Source organism: Scophthalmus maximus, chromosome 17, assembly GCF_022379125.1.
Source record: "Scophthalmus maximus strain ysfricsl-2021 chromosome 17, ASM2237912v1, whole genome shotgun sequence".
Taxonomy (NCBI): domain Eukaryota; kingdom Metazoa; phylum Chordata; class Actinopteri; order Pleuronectiformes; family Scophthalmidae; genus Scophthalmus; species Scophthalmus maximus.
Window position 1 is genome coordinate 8,154,340 of NC_061531.1, and position 21,088 is coordinate 8,175,427.

Here is a 21,088-nt window from a genome sequence, read left to right on the forward strand (position 1 = left end):
TTTTCTGATCTACAATGCCTTGATATTAATTAGTTGCAGCACTAATAGCAAATTCAATGACTTGAAGGACAAAGGTAAGTTCCAAAAATGTTCTACATCCCCACAAATGTCAAGATAATGTCAACTAATTTTCAGAGTCATACTTTTACATCTGACTTGAATTTCATATTAAATGTGTGAGAGATTATTTTAAAAACACTGCTCTTATTCAACCATGACAATGGACCGTTTTATCTTTGCATCTCCACTTGTCAGAAACGCACAAATGGAATTTTAACTCGGCAAATGACATCAACGCATTTCGCAAGTATTTTTGCAAAAGTCGGAGAGGTTAGGAACGTTTCCTCTGCCTGCAGCTAAAAGGAGTTAGTGTATGAACAATGAGAGATGGCTGCACGTATACGCTCTAATGTGTGGATATGAAGCTAGCAGAGAAGGACAGATAAGACGTGAGATACTGAAAAAGGAGGAAAAAAACTCAAGAAACAAAACAAAGACGAGGCAAAGTGGTGGGTCGAGCCCTTTTAAGTGGATTATTTTCTCCTCGTCTGTTCCTGCAGAGGAAACACTCCTGCTGTCAAGAGGGTGAATCATCGCTGTTCCAGTGACACTCAGGTGCGTGCGTGCGTGTGTGTCTGTGTGCGTGTGTGCTGTTAAAATTGGGGGTGTGTGGCAGGTGCCAGTCAGGACAATCTGTAATTCCCCACCACTCAGCCTTTGCCTCTGCTCAAACAGAGGGATTATCCCTCGCCCCTTTCCCTTCACATCTCTTTGCTTCCCCTGTCCACATTCTCTGTTCTATTCCGGCACCCGCCTCCTCCTCCTCCGTTGTCTGTCCTCTCCTCCAACACCTGCCTCCTTCCCTCCTCTCCCCCCCATTTCAAAAAAAGAGGTGTAGCTTTACAGCATCAATAAAAATTGCTTTGTGGCATGGAGTTGGAAGCGGGATGCTATTCTTCCGGTGTGACTGGAGCCAAAGCTGAAGAAAAAGGGTTTATAGGAGAATACATTTTCCTCGGTAAAAGAATAGTCGTGCATAGTAGGTCAATAGGTTGTGAGAGGGAAGCTTTACGGGAAAGTGTGGCGGTAATTTAAAAAAAAAAGACTTCCATAACAATACGACAGGAGAAAACAGAAAACTACTCAGCCCGACTAGTTTCACTTGTTCATAGCAATTACACAAACGTACTATATAATACTACACTGCTTGACAACGACACATCCATGGTTCAACATGCTATATGTATAGCATCCTTAAGGCCAGTCTGGCTGACACAATGTCTGGTAAGTCTTCTTTGATCTTGTGGGCAAATAACACAGATAAGAATATCCCCATTGTGAATCAGATGAATCGCGGGAGCAGATCACCGCCTCATGAATCCACTCAGTCATGCGCCTTTCATATCTATTCACATTCAAAGTTATTCCCGTTCAAAGTGATTTGGTGGGCGAGGGACATCACCCTATTCAACAGTTCAGACGCAGTCGCAAATCTTGCACCCTGTCTGAAGGAATCCCGCACGATGAAATGCTCCCAGATTAAAGCTGGCCGTACCATGCGGCCAGACTGCTTCCATATTTCCTACTCTCACCTCACCCTCCTCTCGTAAGTAATCCCTTCCTCCTCCCTGCCTCCTGTCATCCAGTTGGTAAATCCCTCCAAAGCGAAAGCAATAAATCATAACACCACCGATCCCTCCTCCCATTCAGTCTTTGCACAAGTTAATTCATTCATCAGCAACGCAAGTGTAGTCAAATCATCCATTCCCTCCTCCATACCTTATCAGCCATGATCATGGACGACCCCCCATGGATGCCGAGGATGGGTATAAGCGTCTGCGAGGAAATAAAATCCAAAATCTGGGCGATGGCCTCCTGGTCGGTGCCATCCCCATACACCACCCCGTGGATCTTGGTACCGGACATCAGGTCGCACATGTGAGTGATGATGCTCTTCGGGTCGGTCTCGTTGACCAGCAGTGTGACCACGTTGACGTCGATGGGGTCCTCCTTGCTCCACAGCGCCCGGATGTCCCGGTCGGAGATGTACCGCGTGCGCCCCAGGATCACCGCAATGTTCAGGACCGGCACTTTGTCCGAGGCACCGCCGCTCCGCTGCTTTTGGGCCGCCACGGGGTCCGCAAAGAGGGTAACCACCACCAGGAGAGCAAAGAGCAGCAGCGCACTGCTACGACCACTGCTACAGCTACAGCTGCTGCTCCTTCTACTCCTCCTCTTGCTGCTGAGGGACATACTGCCGAACCACTTCATCCCCTGCACGGAGAGAGGATGAGGACAGATCAAAAAACAGAAGGAGATGGGAGAGAGAGGAGCAGGCGAGGATGGTGGCAGAGAGAGAAAGACAGGGGAGATAAACTGTTAATGCACAACTCTATGAGCCGACAAAGTCAGGTAGCATCTTGCTTTTCAGTGACGTTATTAAACACATAAACCTTGCGGGGAGGGAGAAGGCCTTGAGAGGAATTTGCGGAGGGGTGAGAGAAAGAAAAGATGACTAACAAGTACATTCTTTACGGTCACGACAGCGCGGATAAGATTCAGGAGGAAGCTGTGCTATTTGGAAGAGGCGGGCAGACATTTTACGGTTTATAAATGTAATATCTTAACATTCCACCTTCAGGATGGATCGACCCACAACTTGTGAGGAGGATGCTGGAGTGACAGGAACAGAGAAACTGTGCCGGACATTCGTGTACTTGCGGTTCTATTCCACTTCCTGCCAGAGGGACGATTTAGTTATTTCGATATTTGTCAATGGTGGCAGGTCAAGGATGTGACGTGCACTTGTGAATGTAAATGAAAGTGACATAATGGTGGTTCATTTTGTTTTCAGATAACAGAGTTGAAGCTCATCTCACCATGTTGGTACTGACTAAAGTCTCTCCATATCTGAAGATGGATTGGAGTTTTGTACAGATTAATGGTTCTGAGGTGATGTGTCCTCGTTGACTTCTCCGTTAGTATCATCGTCAGTTTCACATTTTGAGGTTTTGAACGACACGTCTCCACAACTATGGGATGGATTACCATGATGGATTTCCCATCCATGTCTCCCTCTGGATCCCCTGAGCATCTGCAATAACTTTGATGATCCATTTACTTTTAATCCAGCACCATCGTCAGGTCAAGTTTTTACTTTTTGCCCAGTGCTCCAGTAAAGAGCCAGTGGCAAGGCTCTCTACACTCTTAGTCTTGTTCATTCATAACGACCTTTCCAAAGGTGGACAGCCCGCTTATTGCTTTATAACAGGATTCAAAAATATGACTAAAACCTGATGTCGTCCGCGCATTAAATCGCTCTAAGATACAGGAGTAGTGGTGTTGCAGTAAATAAGACTTGTATAAAATGTAAAGAAGGGACCCCAATTATGCAAGCACAGCAATATTGCAGTTGTGTGGTGAGGATTGATGAATACAAATCTCTGCTCAGCTTTTAAGAACCGCTGGTGTTACTAGGGAATAAAAAACAAAATGAATCAAATAAGTAAATCGCACTGTGTTTTAGTGAACACTTATGTCGGATCGAGCAGGATCTTCACATGCATTTATTGGATTCTTATATAAACGATTCAATGCGCAAAGTGGTGACACAACTGTCAAACACAGTTCAGTTCGTATCCTGGAGGTAAGTAAGGTCCAAATTACATAAAGGCTGAAGAGAACAGACTAATATAAGCCAGAGTGCTATAAATAGCTTGGGACGCCAGATAGTGTTCTCTTGCGTTTTTGAAGCAGCACTTCGGGCCTTGGACAGGGAGGCAGAAGGCTGGGGGTGGGGCGGGGGGCTGGGGGGGTTCCTCGGTGGGAGAGTGAGAGTCAGTGTGTAGCCAGGTAAGATAGTGACAGTGGTTATTCTGCACCAATCAAGCAGGAGAGCAAGGTGTCAGCAAGGTGTCATCATCTTCTCACAATGTATAACCCCCCACCCCTCACTTTGGAGATAACGCTCACTGGCCTCACAACGCATGAAATATTGAGAGTGTGTGTGTGTGTGTGTGTGTGTGTGTGTGTGAGTGTGTAGGTTTGTCATCATGTGTATGACATACGAGCAGGTGTGCTGAACAGTAGAGCGTGAGCAAAATCAGAAGGGCATGAAGCGTAAGGTAACATAATGTGTCCGTAACATAAAGATTTATGGGTTCACTGAGAGGACCGCATATTTTTTTGGGGGGGGGGGGGTTTGCAGCACCTCAGAGGCTGCTGGCGCGTGATTGATTCACCGGAGCTGTCGATTATCATGTCACCGTTGGAGGCGCCGCATGTTTGAGCGCCGAGCTCGCGGGATCCAAAGAAACTTGTCTCATTCACAGAGCTCTCCTGCCTATTAACATAATCGACAGAACAACACTGTGTGCAGCACAGCCAGACGTCCACTTGTTGGTAACCAATGTATTCAAACTTGCAACTGGTAAAATGACACCAGATCTAATAGCTACCGGGGACGTGGTGTTTTCAATCCTGCTTCTTTTTGTCTATTTGGCGAACAGTACTTTTCATAAAATATAACGATCCAAGTTCGATGTTATGATGCAGATATGGATGCAGGTGATGTAAAAAAGAAATTGGATTCAAGCACCACTGTGTTCACCTGTTATTTTGTGAGCCACCTACAGTAAGCATGCCAGCCACTGTTTGACCAGCCCTTCTCAATTGTCAAACACTTTTTCCATCCTCATCAGAATATGTTTTTTTAAAGTAATGCAAAAAATTATCTTCTCTTGTACAGCTAAAGTTTTCTATTAGTTCCCAACCGCTGTCTGCCCAAAGAAGAGGGAGAAGCTGCTCTGTCTATTTGTAAATTTGACGATGGGTTTTAGATTATTTTGCGTAGGATTTGTCAGAACTTTCTGTAATGAAATTGAGACTCCAGTTGAAGACTCTATTGTGAGCTGAATAATGCATGTGGGCTCAATGTGTCATCCAGTATTTAAAGTAAGCAGAGGACTAACCCCCCCTCCCCCCCTCTGCCCAACTGAGCATAAACACTGTTAGACCTGAGGATGAATCATCCAAATCTAAGTCCATTCACTGCAGAGAGAGAGAGAGAGAGAGAGAGAGAGAGAGAGAGAGCACTGATGCCTGGTGGATTCCTATTGTCTCTGTCAAGACGTCGACGTCTTCCTTTGCCCAAAAAGCTGTAGGATTACATGAAGGCTTGCTCTGACAGCTTGTGAATCATTTAATTCTACAGGGCGGATTTCTCATTGGAGCAACGAAATACGTTGTTTTTTTACAAAAAGAAAGAGACATATTCATCTATTTTCCAATAAACACAGTCTTTTGTGGTTTCGGTGGCTGGCTCTATCCCACTTACACATGTTCATCCTGAGGAACAGATAACCTGTGTATAACAGCAGTCTCTTGTAGTGTCAATGAAAACATTTCCAAACTTGGGCAAGGATTTCAAGCAGAGCACGGCCAAGCACACTCACCACTTGACCATCGCTCATTGTGCCCACTTCTTTAGCTACAGAACAGCAGCCACCATGCTGGTTCCTGTTTAAGACCTAGCACTGGTGCAGGACATTTTATATACATGGCATGGCATGAATATAAAATTCTCAGTGGGACCGTCAAACTCTGTTTAAATGCTTTTCATTAGCAGTGTCTGGAGGTTGTAGCGGATTTAAAAAGGCAGAGCGGCTGAGGAAGGATTGCCCCACACTGCAACAATATTGTTGCACAACCTATGCGCTATATACACATACTGTACACATGTCTCAATAGGTGGCGCCCTCTGATTTAATACAAACATCTTTAAAAGGGTTTAGAAGGAGGGGGCCGACGGGGGGGAAAAAGCACAGAAGAGAGGAGAAAAAAGAAAAACACCGGGGAAGAATGTATATATTTGGGGAAGAGATGGAGACGACCAAAAAATAAGAGGAAGCGAGAGAAGGAGAGAGGGAGCATCTCCAGCCAAATCGGATTGGGGCAGTTTGTCGTCACACAAAGGCTACCGTTTCCTGGCACCACAACAGTAAATGATGTTTGGCAGGCATAGCCATACTACTGGCTATCGTTCACACACACGTACACACACACACGCACACACACTCATATTTACCCTCACTTCACACAAAGCATGAAATAGAAATATTCTGCACATGTATTGTACGGTTTTAAAAACACAGTCCCTCTCTCAGTGGTCAGTGAATAAGTAACTTTTTTGGTTTCCAATATCTAACCTTACAATGTGTCTAAATTTAACAATTTACATTTGCGGGACTTTCTTTTTGCCTCCATAAGAAACACAATTTCCCATAATGTGACTGCGAAAAACAGATTTAGGTCCCCACAATGTGAATATTCAACTCGTGGAGATGTAAATGTGTTTATACCACGGACACACACACATAACACACACGCTCTCACTCACTCACACACACAGTCACTCTCCAGCAGCGAACTCTCTCTAGCTGTAACCATTACCACAATTCCCACAAGGCTTCACTGCCACAATGCCCACGTTTCTGGTCCATACACAACTAGGTTTCACACGCATCAATAATTCAGCCGCATTATCTTTGCATGATGATTAATATGACTGCATTTTACGGCTGCAGTCACATTCGTTCCTCCGTCTACCCTCCTAAATGGCATTAAAATTGGATTCACATACTCCACACACTCTATGGATATGATTTATTCACAAAGTCAGTTTGATAGGAAGACGATAAGTGAGTGTTTTACTTTGCCATGGCCCAGAGGATGCATGTGTGTATGTACATACTTTGTTATTTGTAGAGGAATTCCTCTATTTACTTATCTGTCCATCCTTTGTCTTCGTCTTTCATACTACTCTCATCCGAATATCTTTCTACTAATATCTTCGACAGCTTTCTCTCATAAAACATTGACTGCATTCAAGTGTTGGTGATTCAATTTTTCCATGTTGTAACTGGATTTTAAAAACGTGTTTGTAATATGCTGTAATCCACTGTTGTCCTTTGAGTTTAGAAAACAAGATTTGTGAAAATTGCATTATCAAAAATGTCCGGATGGAAACGCATTGGCAACAGTGGCATACGTGTTTAAGTATCTACACAATTATCCACTGGACCAGTGCCAAACAGCACATTTTGAGCTCGTCACGTAACAAATGTGCATTTTCCTTAGTTAGTCCTGGCCATTTCATTAGCAGCAGCCTTTAATCTCTAAGCGGTTTCTAATGAGTCAAAGTGATGATAGTGATTCAGCTGAAGATAAAGAGGGGCTGCTTAGCTGTGCACCTGGTAGGTAGCTGCAGCAACAGGGAACCAACCAGCATCCTCTCAAACCAACCTCCCCTCCACAGACAAAGAAATGCTGAAACCATCCCATCTCTGAGCATCACTCCCAGGTCTGTGTCCCTGCATCCGCAAGTCCAAACAATCACGCCCTTCCACACTTGTCTCATCTTCACATTGTCCCTGAGCAGACTTCTCCTACATGCAAGGGGACGATTTAACACTCACACTAACGTCGAATGGTTCAAACTTCTTTATCCATCATTGTTCTCTTCTGGCACTCACTTTAAAAATGTTTCCCATCTCTGACACCACTCTACCTCTCTGCAATTCATTTTTCTCTGGATTCATTTCATTCCCCTAGGTTATGCATCCTTCTATCACAGAGTTTTATTCTGACACCAAGAAAAAGGAATCTGTATGACCGTGCTGCTGAAGTTAGGACTTGTCTAGACCTTTGCGTATGCAAAGTAAGTGTATTGAGAATTTAGAAGAAAGTTTTATATTATGGAATGAGGAGTAAAAGATTTTGATTGACTTCCTCTTTTTTTCCAAAATCACATGAATGGATGCTTTTAAATGCAGAAATCTCAGCATCTGTCTGTATCCTGTGGCTTCTTTCCCAGGAAAATCCCCCTGCTGCACCACAAGCGATGCATTTTACATTCAGCAGCAGTTTCACGCAGCAGGAACTAGAAGGGATGTTTAGCACGAGCCGTGACCGGAGCCTTGGCCACCTACAGGAACTCCCGGGACAAAATTTAAGGGAAAATCTGAAGCACCACAGCAAATGTGTGTGTGGCCGCAGAGTGGTTTCCTGAATTAAAGGGGCACTCCGCAGATTTTACTCAGCAACATGAGGCTATTAGTCACGGGCGAGTAAAATAGGCCTGAAAAAAACTGTTGCACAGCTTCAGTAGCTTGCGGAGATTCTTGCCTGAGAAAAAAAAAACCACACTCGTCTGTGGAGATTCTCGGTCATCCAGGTCATAGTTATCCATACGGGTGTTGAATCAGCAACAACTACAAGACTAAAAGAAACTACAGCCACGTTCCGCCGCTCCTGATTCAACACCCTTGTGGAAAATAACCCGTGTGATGTCATCAGCGGTGAGTTTGGCTTGTTGGTTAACAGAAAGCTTGTGAACCCGGCAGGGTAGAATTTGAAACACGTGAGCATTTGCAAAGCGGGTAGAGTCTATTAAAAGATTCCAATTGGCCTCTTTATGGGGAAACCTAGGATTCTTTGTATTTGAAGCTTGATCCATTAGGACTAAGAGTTGCTGTACCCTCGACACATATTCCCCAACTTCAGTTGCCCTTTGAGTAACCCATGAAACAAAACCCAAAAACTCCCCGTCTCCTCTGACATCCTTCTCCTTTGTCGCCTCGTTCCTCTCTTCGTTTTCTCCCAGCCATCCCCTCATTCACGGCCCTTCTCTCTCTCTCTCTCTCTCTCTCTCTCTCTCAGGCCTCCGCCATCTGGTCTGTGTGCCCTGACGTGTGCATGAGCGCCCATGAGAAGCCCAGTGGAAGTAATCATCTGTTACCACTCAGGCTTCAACATGTTGTCTGCCCACTGCACATACCTCTTTAGCTCCCTACAAACCCACAGTGTGTCTGTGAGTGTGTGAGAGAAAGAGGGAGGGAGACACCCAAAGACAGAAGTGAGCTCACCGCTCTTCTCTCACATAAAGGATGTGAACAGTGCCCTCGCTCTTTGCACCTGATGCCCGATGCACACCTTTCCCTCTGTGCTGTACATGGGAAGATTAAACCCTGTGCTACAGTTTCTCTTCTCATCCCATTGCATTTTTTTTGTTCTGTTTGTGCCGTTTGCATCCGTCACTTTCTGATTCATTAGCATGCGGGAGGCGCATAACACACCACTGACTCTCTGTCTGAATTTAAACTTGCCTTATTGGCATGACATGTAAATCATTTTACGTTGCCAAAGCATAGAATATGAAAGAATAATATTGGATAGATAAAAAGAAAGGGATTATAATGCTTTAGTGATAGGAACAGGGAGCCGTTAGATGTTGGTTTGGAAGGGTTCGTTCTAAGTTTCTTTCTTTTCTGTCGTGACAATATACGAGAAACTGCAGCTTCTTCTAGACCTGCGTTGTTTCTGTCTTCGGCCAACAGGAGAGGAATGGCTTCTCTCAAAGCCAGAGTCAGAGGTGATTCTGGATTGTATTCAGCCATGAACAATGCTGATGAATCGGCAGCGCCGCTTTGCAGGAGCAATCTGTTCTGTGCTTGATGCCGATTTGAATTTTAACCCCTTAACTTTTTTTGGGGGGGGTGAAGAAGAAAAAGAAGTATCATCTTAATAACTTTAGGGCGGAAACCTCCTAATGCTGCTTTCATCTATATGTAAATAAAGGTGTATTCAAAATCAATCACAAGCTCATGCACAATTTTTTTACATCTTACATCTTCTCATAGCAACGGTTTCTTTCCACAGTCCCTCTGTCTTGCCTGTGCTTCTGATGTATGATTGGCAATAATGGAAAACAATACTTGAAAACAATACTGTGCATGTCGTAAATGCACGCAAACTCTCAAGCACGCATTAACACACACACACACACACACACACACACATACACACTTGCTGAATAGTAAAAGCAGGGAAAGCAGAATGGTCAAGGGCCTCAATCTACATGGGGGAGGTAGTGGATTAATACATTATTTCCTTTTCCTGTCATAAAAATATGGATTGCTCAGCTCAGGCTGACGCCTTTACAGAGAGAGAGGGGGAGAGAGAGCTTCTCTGTGATAGGAAAACTGTGCTTCAACAACGTGACTGGGTCCTGAGGGGGGGGGGGGGGGGAATATATTCATTTGGATCTCCCCATTAGGTTCAATGGAGCCAGCACAATGCAAGTGCGACCCCTACTGGTGAAACGTAGGCCTGCCTCCTCCACTCGCGCGACCAAAGACGCTACTCATACAGTGGGAGAGGGTTGTTTTTTGGTTTTGTTTCTTAGGGCATGGCCCGTGTTCACTTCCTGCCAGGTTGTTGTTTTGTTTTTTTTGTTTGGTTTTTTTACATCTGATCGACGCAAAGATTTGGCCCGAAAGTCGCAGCGCAGCGTGGGAGAACCCGAGCGGACAGATCCGTGTGCTCGTCCTGGTGTGGGATGGAGAGGAGCTGGAAGTTGTGCCAGCCCACTGGCACGACCGGAAAAAAAAACCCGCAATGTGTTTACCCCACCTCTGGATTATATCACCAGAGAGACGCCAATGCGCTGATCCCATCTATTTCGGGGGCAAAACCACGGTGGTCCTGACATGATGATGGACATCCGTGCGTCTTTTCACCTGTGTAGTCAGTCTGTGCGTGCGCAGTGAATTGGTGTCGTGTGAAGCCGCTTGAGGTGTTGAATGGGGCTGCGCTGTGAGGCATCCTGCGCTCTGCTCACTGCACCAGCTTCATGCACAGACTGAAGAATTCACACCGTTCGACGTGAGAGGGGAGATTTTTTTTTCTTCTCCCTCATCTTAAAGTGCCTGCCTGGCATGTTCTCAATCCCATTTGAGGGCGGGGGTGTTCCGGGGACAGCTGCGCTCTCTGTGATGTGCGTGCCGCACTTTGGATGAGGGGCGCCTGTGGATGCAAAAAAGCCCGCACCGGCGATGGAGAAAGAAAATCGGGGGAGACACACGAGACGGTGCGCGAGCACATATCACCAAAGCCCAAATGCAGAGAGAGAGAGAGATAAAATGAACAGACACGTGAAGTACTTACAGCATCTCCCTTCCACAGAGCTCCAAGACAGTGGTGTGAGATGACATTGCAACAGCCCCCTCGCTCCTCTGAGAAACCATGCAGCCTCCGACGGGGATCCCTCTCAGAGCCCTGGCACAACAGGAGCAAAGAAAGAAAAAAAGAAAAATCAACGGATTTATTCCCAGCGAGTCCAAGAGTGCTGAATGAAATCCCCCCGGTTGTTTTTTTTTTTTTGGGGGGGGGTTGTTCGCACTTCGCGGGCGCGCAGGCTGCGAACGAAATCACTGTCGTTGTAATCCAATCTTCAGTGTGTGTGTGCGCCTGCCGCGGACGCTCCACTGCAATATCTGCTGGCCCCGCGCATTGTGGGGCTCCACCTGCCTCGGCGCGATCACAGCTCCCGGTGTCCCGCTATTCCTGTCCCGGGCGCGCAGAGGAGCGCAGAGGAGAGAGTGGCGCAGGCGAGCGGCCGCCGGACGCACACACAGGCGCACACGCACATTGACTGTACTACAGAAGGGGCTCCGGCACCGTGCATGGGACCCGCTGCCAGCGTCTCTCTCTCTCTCTCTCTCTCTCTCTCTCTATCTCTCTCTCTCTCTCTCTCGCGCCCGCGCACGCGTGCGTGTGGTTTCGCGTTGAGTCCGTGTGCCCGCGCGCTTCTGCAGAGGCAGGGGCAACTGGATAGATGGACCGTCGGTCCGTCCCTCTCCCCTGATCTCTGCGCCGAAGCTCCTTAAGGACGCAGCTCAGTCAGCCCGAGACAGATTCAATAGCAGGCATGAGTTAAGCAAAAAAAAAATATAAATAAATAAAAAAAATCACAAATGATCCAAGCAGGCAACATTTTCACCCGGAGACGTTCGCCCAACTCCCTCTGTGAGGCAACAGCTGCCTCCCTCCCTCACTCCCTTCATTCATTCATTCACCCATCCATTCATTAATTATTCATCCATTCATTCATCCATTCATTCATTCATTCATTCATGCCTTTTGGGGGATTTTTCTAGTCCGTCCGGAAAACTGGAGCACGACAGCGCAGCTCTACACCGACTAGTGGTGCCAAAGCACATGCAGTATTAATATGAAAAGCCATGTAAAAGTCCATCGCCCCCGCCTTCACCTATAGACGGTTCCACCGTGGATGTGAAAATAAAGCCACGAGGCACAAAATGTTTGGCTGGACCTAAGATCCACACGACCGGAGACGAATGTTTCACACTGCGCTGCCGCGACCTGGTCTTTGTTTCAAATATTCTCAGTCCCCCGTGTGCGCCACCGCATCACCCGCAGGAGGACATGCTTCACCTGCAGGAGGACATGCTTCACCTGCAGGAGGACATGCTTCACCTGCAGGAGGACATGCTTCACCCGCAGGAGGACATGCTTCACCTGCAGGAGGACATGCTTCACCCGCAGGAGGACATGCTTCACCTGCAGGAGGACATGCTTCACCCGCAGGAGGACATGCTTCACCCGCAGGAGGACATGCTTCACCCGCAGGAGGACATGCTTCACCTGCAGATGTCCGCAGCAGTTTTCTCTGCGGCGTCGTCGTCGTCGTCGGCTGGAGAAAGTTTGGAGTTGTCAACGATGCGTCGCGGCTCAACTGCGTCCGACCTGCAAACACGAGGTCGCGCACCTTCAGTTCCTCATGAAGGCTCTCAATGGACTGCTCAGTGAATAATAATAAACAACAACAACAACAACTGCCATCACGGTCAGACCACGGAACAAAGGTAAATAAATAAACCCCATTGGCCCAATATAGCCCCTTGTGCTCGTGTTTGAGTTGGGGAAGTCCACAGGGGACAGATCTGGAAAAAGACAGAAAAACGTCCCTGCTGCAGGAAGCGAGATATCCGGATTTTAGTTCCTGCACAAAGTGTTACATCAAGCTCCGGAATCAATAGCAACCTTTATGTTTGTCCAATATCAACGTATGTAGGGAAACTCTATGCAACAGAGGACAAAAGCAACATGGGAAGTATACTGCAGTGACAAACGGAACAGAGGACATCACGTGGGCCTGGGCCACTATAGCTGCACTTTGATGTGCGTTAAGTTGCATGCATAAAAGCTAGCATGTTATATTTGACTTTAGTAATATGGATCCCCGAATTCAACATTTTTCTAAGATGCTCCATGAGAGTAAATATACTGTACAGAAAGCTCATCACAAGGAGGAGATCCCGGTCCCACCTATGGATGGGATGGTGGGAGGGGCTTAAGTAAAATGTCAGGTCAAATGCCAGATGCCACTTCCACTCAACCTCGCTGTCAGAGAAGGTCAGAAGCTATCAAAACAGATCTATGTACTGTATGTTTGTATGTACAGTATGTATGTATAGATAGATAGATAGATAAATACTTTATTCATCATATGTATGTATGTATGTATCCATCCATCCATCTATCCATATCTTGCAGACTCAGCCTTAGTGAAGCTCTGCCACACCAACACTTGGGAGCTGTCAAGTGATTTTGCACTTCGCTCAGTTGTGTAATCTTTCTCTCTCTCTCTCTCTCTCTCTTTCTCCTCTCTCTCTCGCTTTCTCTCTGAGGAGAGGAGAGAGGAGGAGAGCGCATCAGAGAGAGAGACGGAGGGCTGCTACAAATGGGTACATTGCCACAATTCACACCTGACTGAGCAAGCGACTGTCAAGCGACTGGAGAGGCCGTGTGTGCACGTGTGTTGCTTGCGTGCATGCGCTGTGTGACTCGTCACTGATTCTGTTTCCAGTTTGCGGATGGGCTACAAACCCATGCTATTTGCAGTTTGAAACTGCTTAAATCTTTTTTTAGATCCATTATGGAGTGTTGAGACACGCCGCGCTGACGCACTTGCACTTGCGTTCGAGAACAGCTTCAGTCAACTACTCTCGCTGAACAGGAGAGAGCGTCAGTGATGCCGCCAGTGCGCCAATAAGTTCCACGGCGAAACCTGTAAGTAGCGAGGACGTGGGAAAAATGTCACAGAATGCCATTGTGACATTAAAAAAAAATGCCATAAGCCTCAGTCGGGTCACAATGAACTCATTATTGACCACAAACACATGACAGTGTCTCCCCACAGGGATATTACTGTGATGCTATTGAATATGAGATCATAGTGAAGTGCCACAAGGTCACATAATCTGAACTGGAGCTTTTGCATTCCATGTGACGTTAAGGATTAGTTAGAATCTAAACAATAGTGATATCAAATGTACTATCACTATGACAGAGCACAGTAGGAACATGGCACGGATACAAATTAAACTGTGAAGTAGTTTATTAGTAGAAAGCAGTGATGGAGCATAAGGTTTCCTCTCTCCAAAGGAATATGATAACAACATTTTTGCGACTCTAATTTTTATGATTTTTCTCTTTGGAGCGTACCAGCCTGTATTGCGCAACCCCCCCCCCCCACACACACACACACACACACACACACACATTTCACGCCAGTCTGCCTGGTCAGTGAGTCTACTGTATCCTCTTTGAATATTGATTTGACACATAAATGGAGATGCAATAGCCTACATTTGGCCAGTGACCTGTTTGTCGTTTTCAGTTATGCGCTAAGTAAGCATGGCGATGGACAGAATGAAAACTCCTTCAGACATCCTGAGGGTCAGAGGGAGGCTGGGAGGCCTGACGAAGGATGCTGCTCATGTGAACCAGTCTATCTCTGGGAGAACATGCCCCCTCCATAATAACCTTCTTTTTACATCCTTTTATTTTGTTTTGTTACAGTGAAATGATAGAGGTTTCTATGTTAAGTAAACTCATTTGACTCTTTTCTGTTTTTCTGAAAGATAAAAAAGATTTACCTTTTCTATGAAACAAACTCAGTGTGCTTCATCTTCCTTAAAGACAAAATGAATGGCTCTTCAGTTTCCCAGGATAACACTGAGAGTGATAGATAGTAAGTGAAGTGGCAAAGTCATGAGTCAGATTTCCATCTGTAGCCTGAGGAAAGAAGCAGGTTTTTTGCAGTATCACAGAGAGTAAAAGGTTAAATAAAGATTCAGATGTTCGGGTCTGATACGATCAGTGTTCCTCAGCGTATCTTTCCCTGCATCCGTTTGGCTGCTGCTCGTCCCGATCGAGGCTGCAAAGACAACAGGTCAGGAAAGGCAAACCCATAAATTAGCAGTGATCTGGACTGCTGTCGGAAGTGAAAGTCTGTACCTGCTTGTGCTCAAATCAGTGATCGCGGTCCAGTGAAGCAAGACGGACGACGTCAGACGGTACCCCGGCGTCTTCATGGCCCGTAAACGCATGTCACAATCAGTACTAGGGGCCACGGCACACCTTCATTGGAGTCCAATTCCCATTACCCGAGTGCATTTGATAAAAGCAGCGAGTCCTCCAAGAGAATTCCTACCATCACAGGCAAAATCCACAAAACTAACTGAAAACTATCACATGAATTGGAAAAGATCCAAATGATCTGCAAATGTTGTCACCATTTGCAACTGGGGAAAACCCGCAAGGGACCACAGAAAACAAACATCTGTGGATTTGTATGTAGATTTCCCAGACAGGAACATCCAGGTCCAGTTTTGGTTCACTTGTGTTGCCAAACATTCTCCTTCTGGTTGTGCTTCCAGTTTTCCCGCGGAACTGCCATGGTGGATTTTTGCAGCGCTGGATGTTGCCAACTCATCAAACACTCGTCCTGAACGGTCAGTCTGGTGTGCAGCTTTCGTTCAAGCATCGATCGTTGCTACAGAACAAGCGAACCTCCCGTCCTTTACGGACGTCGCGTAACGACTACATGAGCTCTGCCCCTGTTCTTCGCCCACAGCGCACACGGACCCCCAGAGCTCTCTGCATTTCAGCTTGTTTTATTTGGGCTGTATATCTGGTGAAGTCAACAGCTCGCAGCGCTGCAGTTGGCCCTTCTGTCCTTGTGCAAGTTCAATTCAATTCCATTTTATTTTGTGAAGCGCCAAATCACGACATCCGTCGTCTCATGGCACTTTGCATAGTGAGGTCGAGACCTCATGAGTTCCTTTTTTATAACAGCGGTCCTCGTGTACCGTCGACGGGAAAACGCCTTTGTGACATGAAAACTGATTTGACACCAGCCACGACTGGACAAAGGCGGACCATCAGAGCAGTGAGGAGGCGGAGCCGCGGGACTGAAGGTGTCCGCATGTCATCGTGCTTGTGAGTGTATGTGTGTGATGGCTCTGGGGTACCAGTGGTGGCAGACATCAGACATGCTGGGCTGCCAAGTGTGTGTGTGTGTTTGTGTGTGTGTGTGACATGTTGTGGGAGGGAAAAGAGGGGTGTTACCAGGTCATCAAACAGCTGTCTGGGAGACTGAATGGCCGCAAGGGGTGTCCAACACACACACACACACACACACACACACACACACAAACCCAATGTTCAGTCAACCACAAACATGAGACTGACAGATAGGGAAACAGATGCTACTGTATCTAGCACCCCCAAACACGCACACACACACACTCGCACACACATCACTGCATCGTAATTGTGGTGATCAATTGTTTCCCCTTATATTTCCTGATCTTTTGCCTGAGAATATAATTCAACACTTTCCGCGGTTTTCCAAGGGCACATGTACAGCAATCATCTATGATTATAGCATACACATGATCAAGAGCTTTTATTGAGCAAATTAGCACACAGCAAAAAATAGTAATTGCAGTACAGTAGTCTATAAAAATAAAAAAACACTCCTATGAAAACTGATGAGCGTAGGGACGCATGCATGTGATTGGGTGTTGAGCAAGCAACAGCTACAGGCTGAATTATGCTCTCGCTTGACAAAACGCCGCACTTCAAAATGTTTAATTAACTTAATGCCCTCCTAAAATGATACGCAGTAATTCACTCCTGAGACAACCTCGGAAAATAATCAGGTGCAGCTCATTTGCCGTCTCATTGCAGTGTCATCAGTGGAGGGACACAGACGTTCTGGTTCTGGTTCTGTGTTGCAGCCGCCAGTACAAGATGTCGCCATCCGCCCACACCTTTCTCTGAGCACTTCCACTCCAAGCACCCGTGAGCCTCATTAGCTACCAATGGAATAACACGACGAGATCAGAAATGACTCCAATTCGTCTGCTTAGCGGGACATTATGCATGGTCCCATCTTGACGTGACTCCCACATGGCTGCAAAGCCTGGGGTTCAGCTGTGGGGGGTTTTTTCAGCAAAAATAAATTCCCATACATAAAATGCATTTAATGATTTCGTCCGAAAACCTGTTCCTCATTCCCGTATATACGGCTTTAGTCGTGCATCTTAAAACAAGATGTACGTTTCATTTCACATCGTGTGGCTCAGCTTTCATGTTAGTTTTCATAGGTTTGTTTCGTCATTGATTGTTTTAGTTTTTTTCTCTCCTCAGGACCATCGGAACATGATGACTTTCGCCTTTAAAGAGACATCAGCGTATCTCCGAGAGTCTGAGAATGTTGTTGGTTCATGTTAAAAAGCAGAGGCCCGGTCCGAAGGCCGACCAACACCTGCACTGTGGCGGAAGCCGCTGACGCCGCAGGTCGAGCAGGTGCCGTCTGCGGCTCCCTTCCCTGCCTTGGCTCAGTCCCGTATCCAAGCAGCTGACAGGAGAAAGGCAACGGAGCTTCAGGAATGCTCACCGTCACGTCGAGGGTCACACTGGTGCGGGTCCGGAGCGAATCCGAATCAACAGGCAGGCAGATTCAGCAAGTAGGAGGAAAATGAGTCACCTCACTGGCACAAGACGATGACTCTTCGCCCTCTGAAAAGCAGCCACAACATATATGAATTATATCCTCCATCCCAGAGGGCTGGGCCTACTCCCACCGGGCCGAGGTGAGCGTCAGCTACACCATGAGTCCAGATGAAAAAGTCAACCTGCAGGCACATTTAGCATCACCGGACGCCCTTCGTAAAGTATGGACTTAAAGCCCATCGCGGCGTCTCCTCCGCCAGTGGCTCGCCCCCCGAAGAACAGCTCCGTCGTGCACCTGCTTCCCTCCAGCAGCCCGCTCTGCAGACGGTTTTAGGCATTTTACAGCAGCCGCTTCCAATGGGCCGAGCCGATCATAAATTATTTAGACAGTGTACCACTGAGCAGACAGCCCACAAACAATATACGAATGAGAGATGATAAGAAAATATATATATATATATATATATATATATATATATATATATATATATATGTATATATATATATATATATATGTATATATAAAGACCATATAATGGGGAAACCAGGAACACATCATAGAAAAGGAAAAAAAAACAGTGCTAACCCACAGGACAGACAGTATTTCTAGTTAATGTTGTTCTCATAGGTTTGGATCCACGTGGATAATAAAAAAGGGGAGTCTATTCATACATTCATAATAATAATGGGAACATTGGAGTGACCATAGCCATGATTTCCTGGGGGAGCCTTGAGCCATGATTCTTTCCGAGCAGGTAAATGGCTTCTGACCTTTTTTTCTCCCTGCGACAAAGGATCACTTAGTATAACGTCTCAGTGGCACATTATAACGTGTTTGATTACATTTGACTCTCGGCTTTAAGTGGTAACTAACTAAGGTTAGGTTTTTTTTCCAAAATGGATTAATCATGGAGAATCGAGCCTCCCCCTGTCTGGAGCCTCGGAGACTGAAGGATAGTTTCACGAGTGGAGCCGGTCCCCCCCCCCCCCCCCCCCCCCCCCCCCCCCCCCCCCCCCCAGAATGATTCATTGTGTCTGCTGATGTGTGTCCTCATCCAAACCCCCGGAGCCCTGCAAATTGCTCAAATGGGATATTGGGGCAGCAAACGTGACGAGGAGAGTTCAAATGTTTATCTAAAAAGTTGTTGTTGTTGTTGTTTTTTCAATCCACTGAACAGAATAATAAATAGAAGAGTAGAGAACAGCGATAGATAGAGATGATAAATGGAGTTTTATTGATGTGAATTTAAAACACGAGATATAGTTTATCAAAAGGAAAACAATCTGAAAGCAATAAAATAAAGAAATAATAAATAAACACAAATACGGCCCACACGATTTTGTCTACAATCTTAGACTCCCGCAGCTGTCGGTCTCTGTTTGACATGCTGTCTGAAGGCAATAAGACAAAGAAATAATACCTTTAAGTCTACAATCTATTGGCTCCAGAGGAAACGTAACACACCTCCCAAAGACTCACCCGGCTGTGGTTTTCTTTCTGACATGCTAGAATGCTGCGATGATGATCTTTATTTTGTTACCCGTGAGGTGGACACTCATTTATCTCCAGAGCTAGATGCAAACTTCCACCGGTCCCGAACAGACACAGCTGTCATATCTCCACCTGGAAAATAAAAAAAGGACAAAGAACTGCTTCATACGGACTCTGAGCAGGTGCTGAGAAGGAAGACTTGTCTTTTTGAAGAGTGTGCTGTTTGGTTTGGTCTTTTTTCCCCCCCGTACAGCCAAGTGTGGCTATCCAATTCAACGCTGGAAGCGGATGTTTCATGGCACCATACAGTTGGAAAACCTGGCCGGCAGACGGCGACCAAGGTGACCCACTTATCTGAAGAGCAGATAAGCACAGCAACATCCAGTCGGGGTTGAGTCTGTCTGGCGAGACTGCCTCTTTTTAAACAGGCTTCAGAGAGAACGGAAGTCAGAGAGGGAGATGCTCCGTTAATGGACACAGGCAAAGTCAGTCTTTGAATGCAGCTCTGACTGGGGTGAGAATATAAAACGTTGCATAACACCAAAGCTGATATTGTGTCCAGCTTCTTGTTCTGTTATTTCTGCCCTGGCATATCAAGCAAGGCCCTACTGTTTCTCGAACCTCTAATCTACGATATACCCAGCGACGAGCTTCCCCAGACCTCTGTCATCCTCTATCCTTCATTTAGCTTTTTGGCTTGTAGCCGTAGCCGACGTGACCTGCCTGCGTGTACACCTCATCATATAGTAATAAATAATTACTTGGGCGTTACTCGGATCAGTAACTGTAATATCATTACTATTTCTGAAATTGTAATCCTGTAGTTACTAGGAAAAGTAATTGTATTACAGTAATATATTACTGCGTAATTATTTAATGCCCAACACTGGCACGTCACATATCAAATAAAGAAAGAAACCTGAGACATTGATTACAATTGGGCATTGAATTTGTGGCAGCATTAGCTTTTTAAAAGAAATAGCTGTTTGCAGCCTCCGCTGCTTGTGTCAGGGGAGGAGCAGCACGAGGCTTTTTATTTTTTTCCCCCCTGTGATCCGTCATCTTGACCTTTTACTCCTCACAGGAACATATTACAAGTGACATTGCTTCACTAACAAACATGCACACGCACAAAGACACACACACAGACACACACACACACACACACACACACACACACACACACATCACTTACTATTACAGTGTATATGATATTCAACAGCACCATCTGCTGCCGTGTTGCCGGTGCACAGTGTACTGGGGAATTTACAGTCCCGGCCCAGCGTCCAGACTGTGCTGCCAGACCACATGATGTGAGTTGAATTAATAAATAATTTGTTGTACACAAATTTCACAATACATATTATATATACTATACTGTATCAATCATACACACTTCACTTTCACCAGTTCCCACACACTTAATTAACCAACAAACACTGCCACCTAGTGGTTAAGATACTTCCCTACAGAATAATATAATATTCACCTTCCATTAACAGTTGTAACTTTTATTCAAACTTTTCCATAGTGACTTAACATTTTAAAAACGTGATCAAACCTGCTGTGAGAGTAATTCACTGGTTTGCAAAATTCCATGTATTCGTCCATTGTATTATATTAGAATTTATCTTGTTCTTTTGGAGGGAAGTAGTTTTACACATAAATCTTTTTAATGAATCACATCGCCCCCTATCTGTGGATTGTAATATAATTTTTAACGTTTGACTGCAGATGACAGTTTGCTTTGGATTCTCTGGAAGCATGTTCTATAGATACCACAGAGATACTGCAGAGGATGGATGATTGGTCAAAGATCTGTGTCTGTAGGACTAATGGAGAGCATCCATCGCCTGCAGACACCGGGGAATACTTTGTTGTATCTCACCAGAGGAAAACTGACTTACCGTCACCGTCATTTGGAGAAAC

General features: G+C 45.8%; 1 protein-coding gene across 1 annotated transcript in view; it reads right to left on the reverse strand.

Moving 5' to 3' along the window:
• grin2aa (glutamate receptor, ionotropic, N-methyl D-aspartate 2A, a) overlaps window positions 1-12,583 on the reverse strand; it is a 126,316-nt gene extending 113,733 nt beyond the window's left edge. The window contains exons 1-3 of the mRNA XM_035616311.2: window positions 12,505-12,583; window positions 11,005-11,115; window positions 1,780-2,274 (exon numbers count right to left, since the gene is read on the reverse strand). Coding sequence (XP_035472204.2) covers window positions 1,780-2,271 — 492 coding nt within the window. The 5' untranslated portion in view covers window positions 2,272-2,274; window positions 11,005-11,115; window positions 12,505-12,583. The remainder of the gene's footprint in view (window positions 1-1,779; window positions 2,275-11,004; window positions 11,116-12,504) is intronic.
• Between the last annotated feature and the right edge of the window lie 8,505 nt (window positions 12,584-21,088).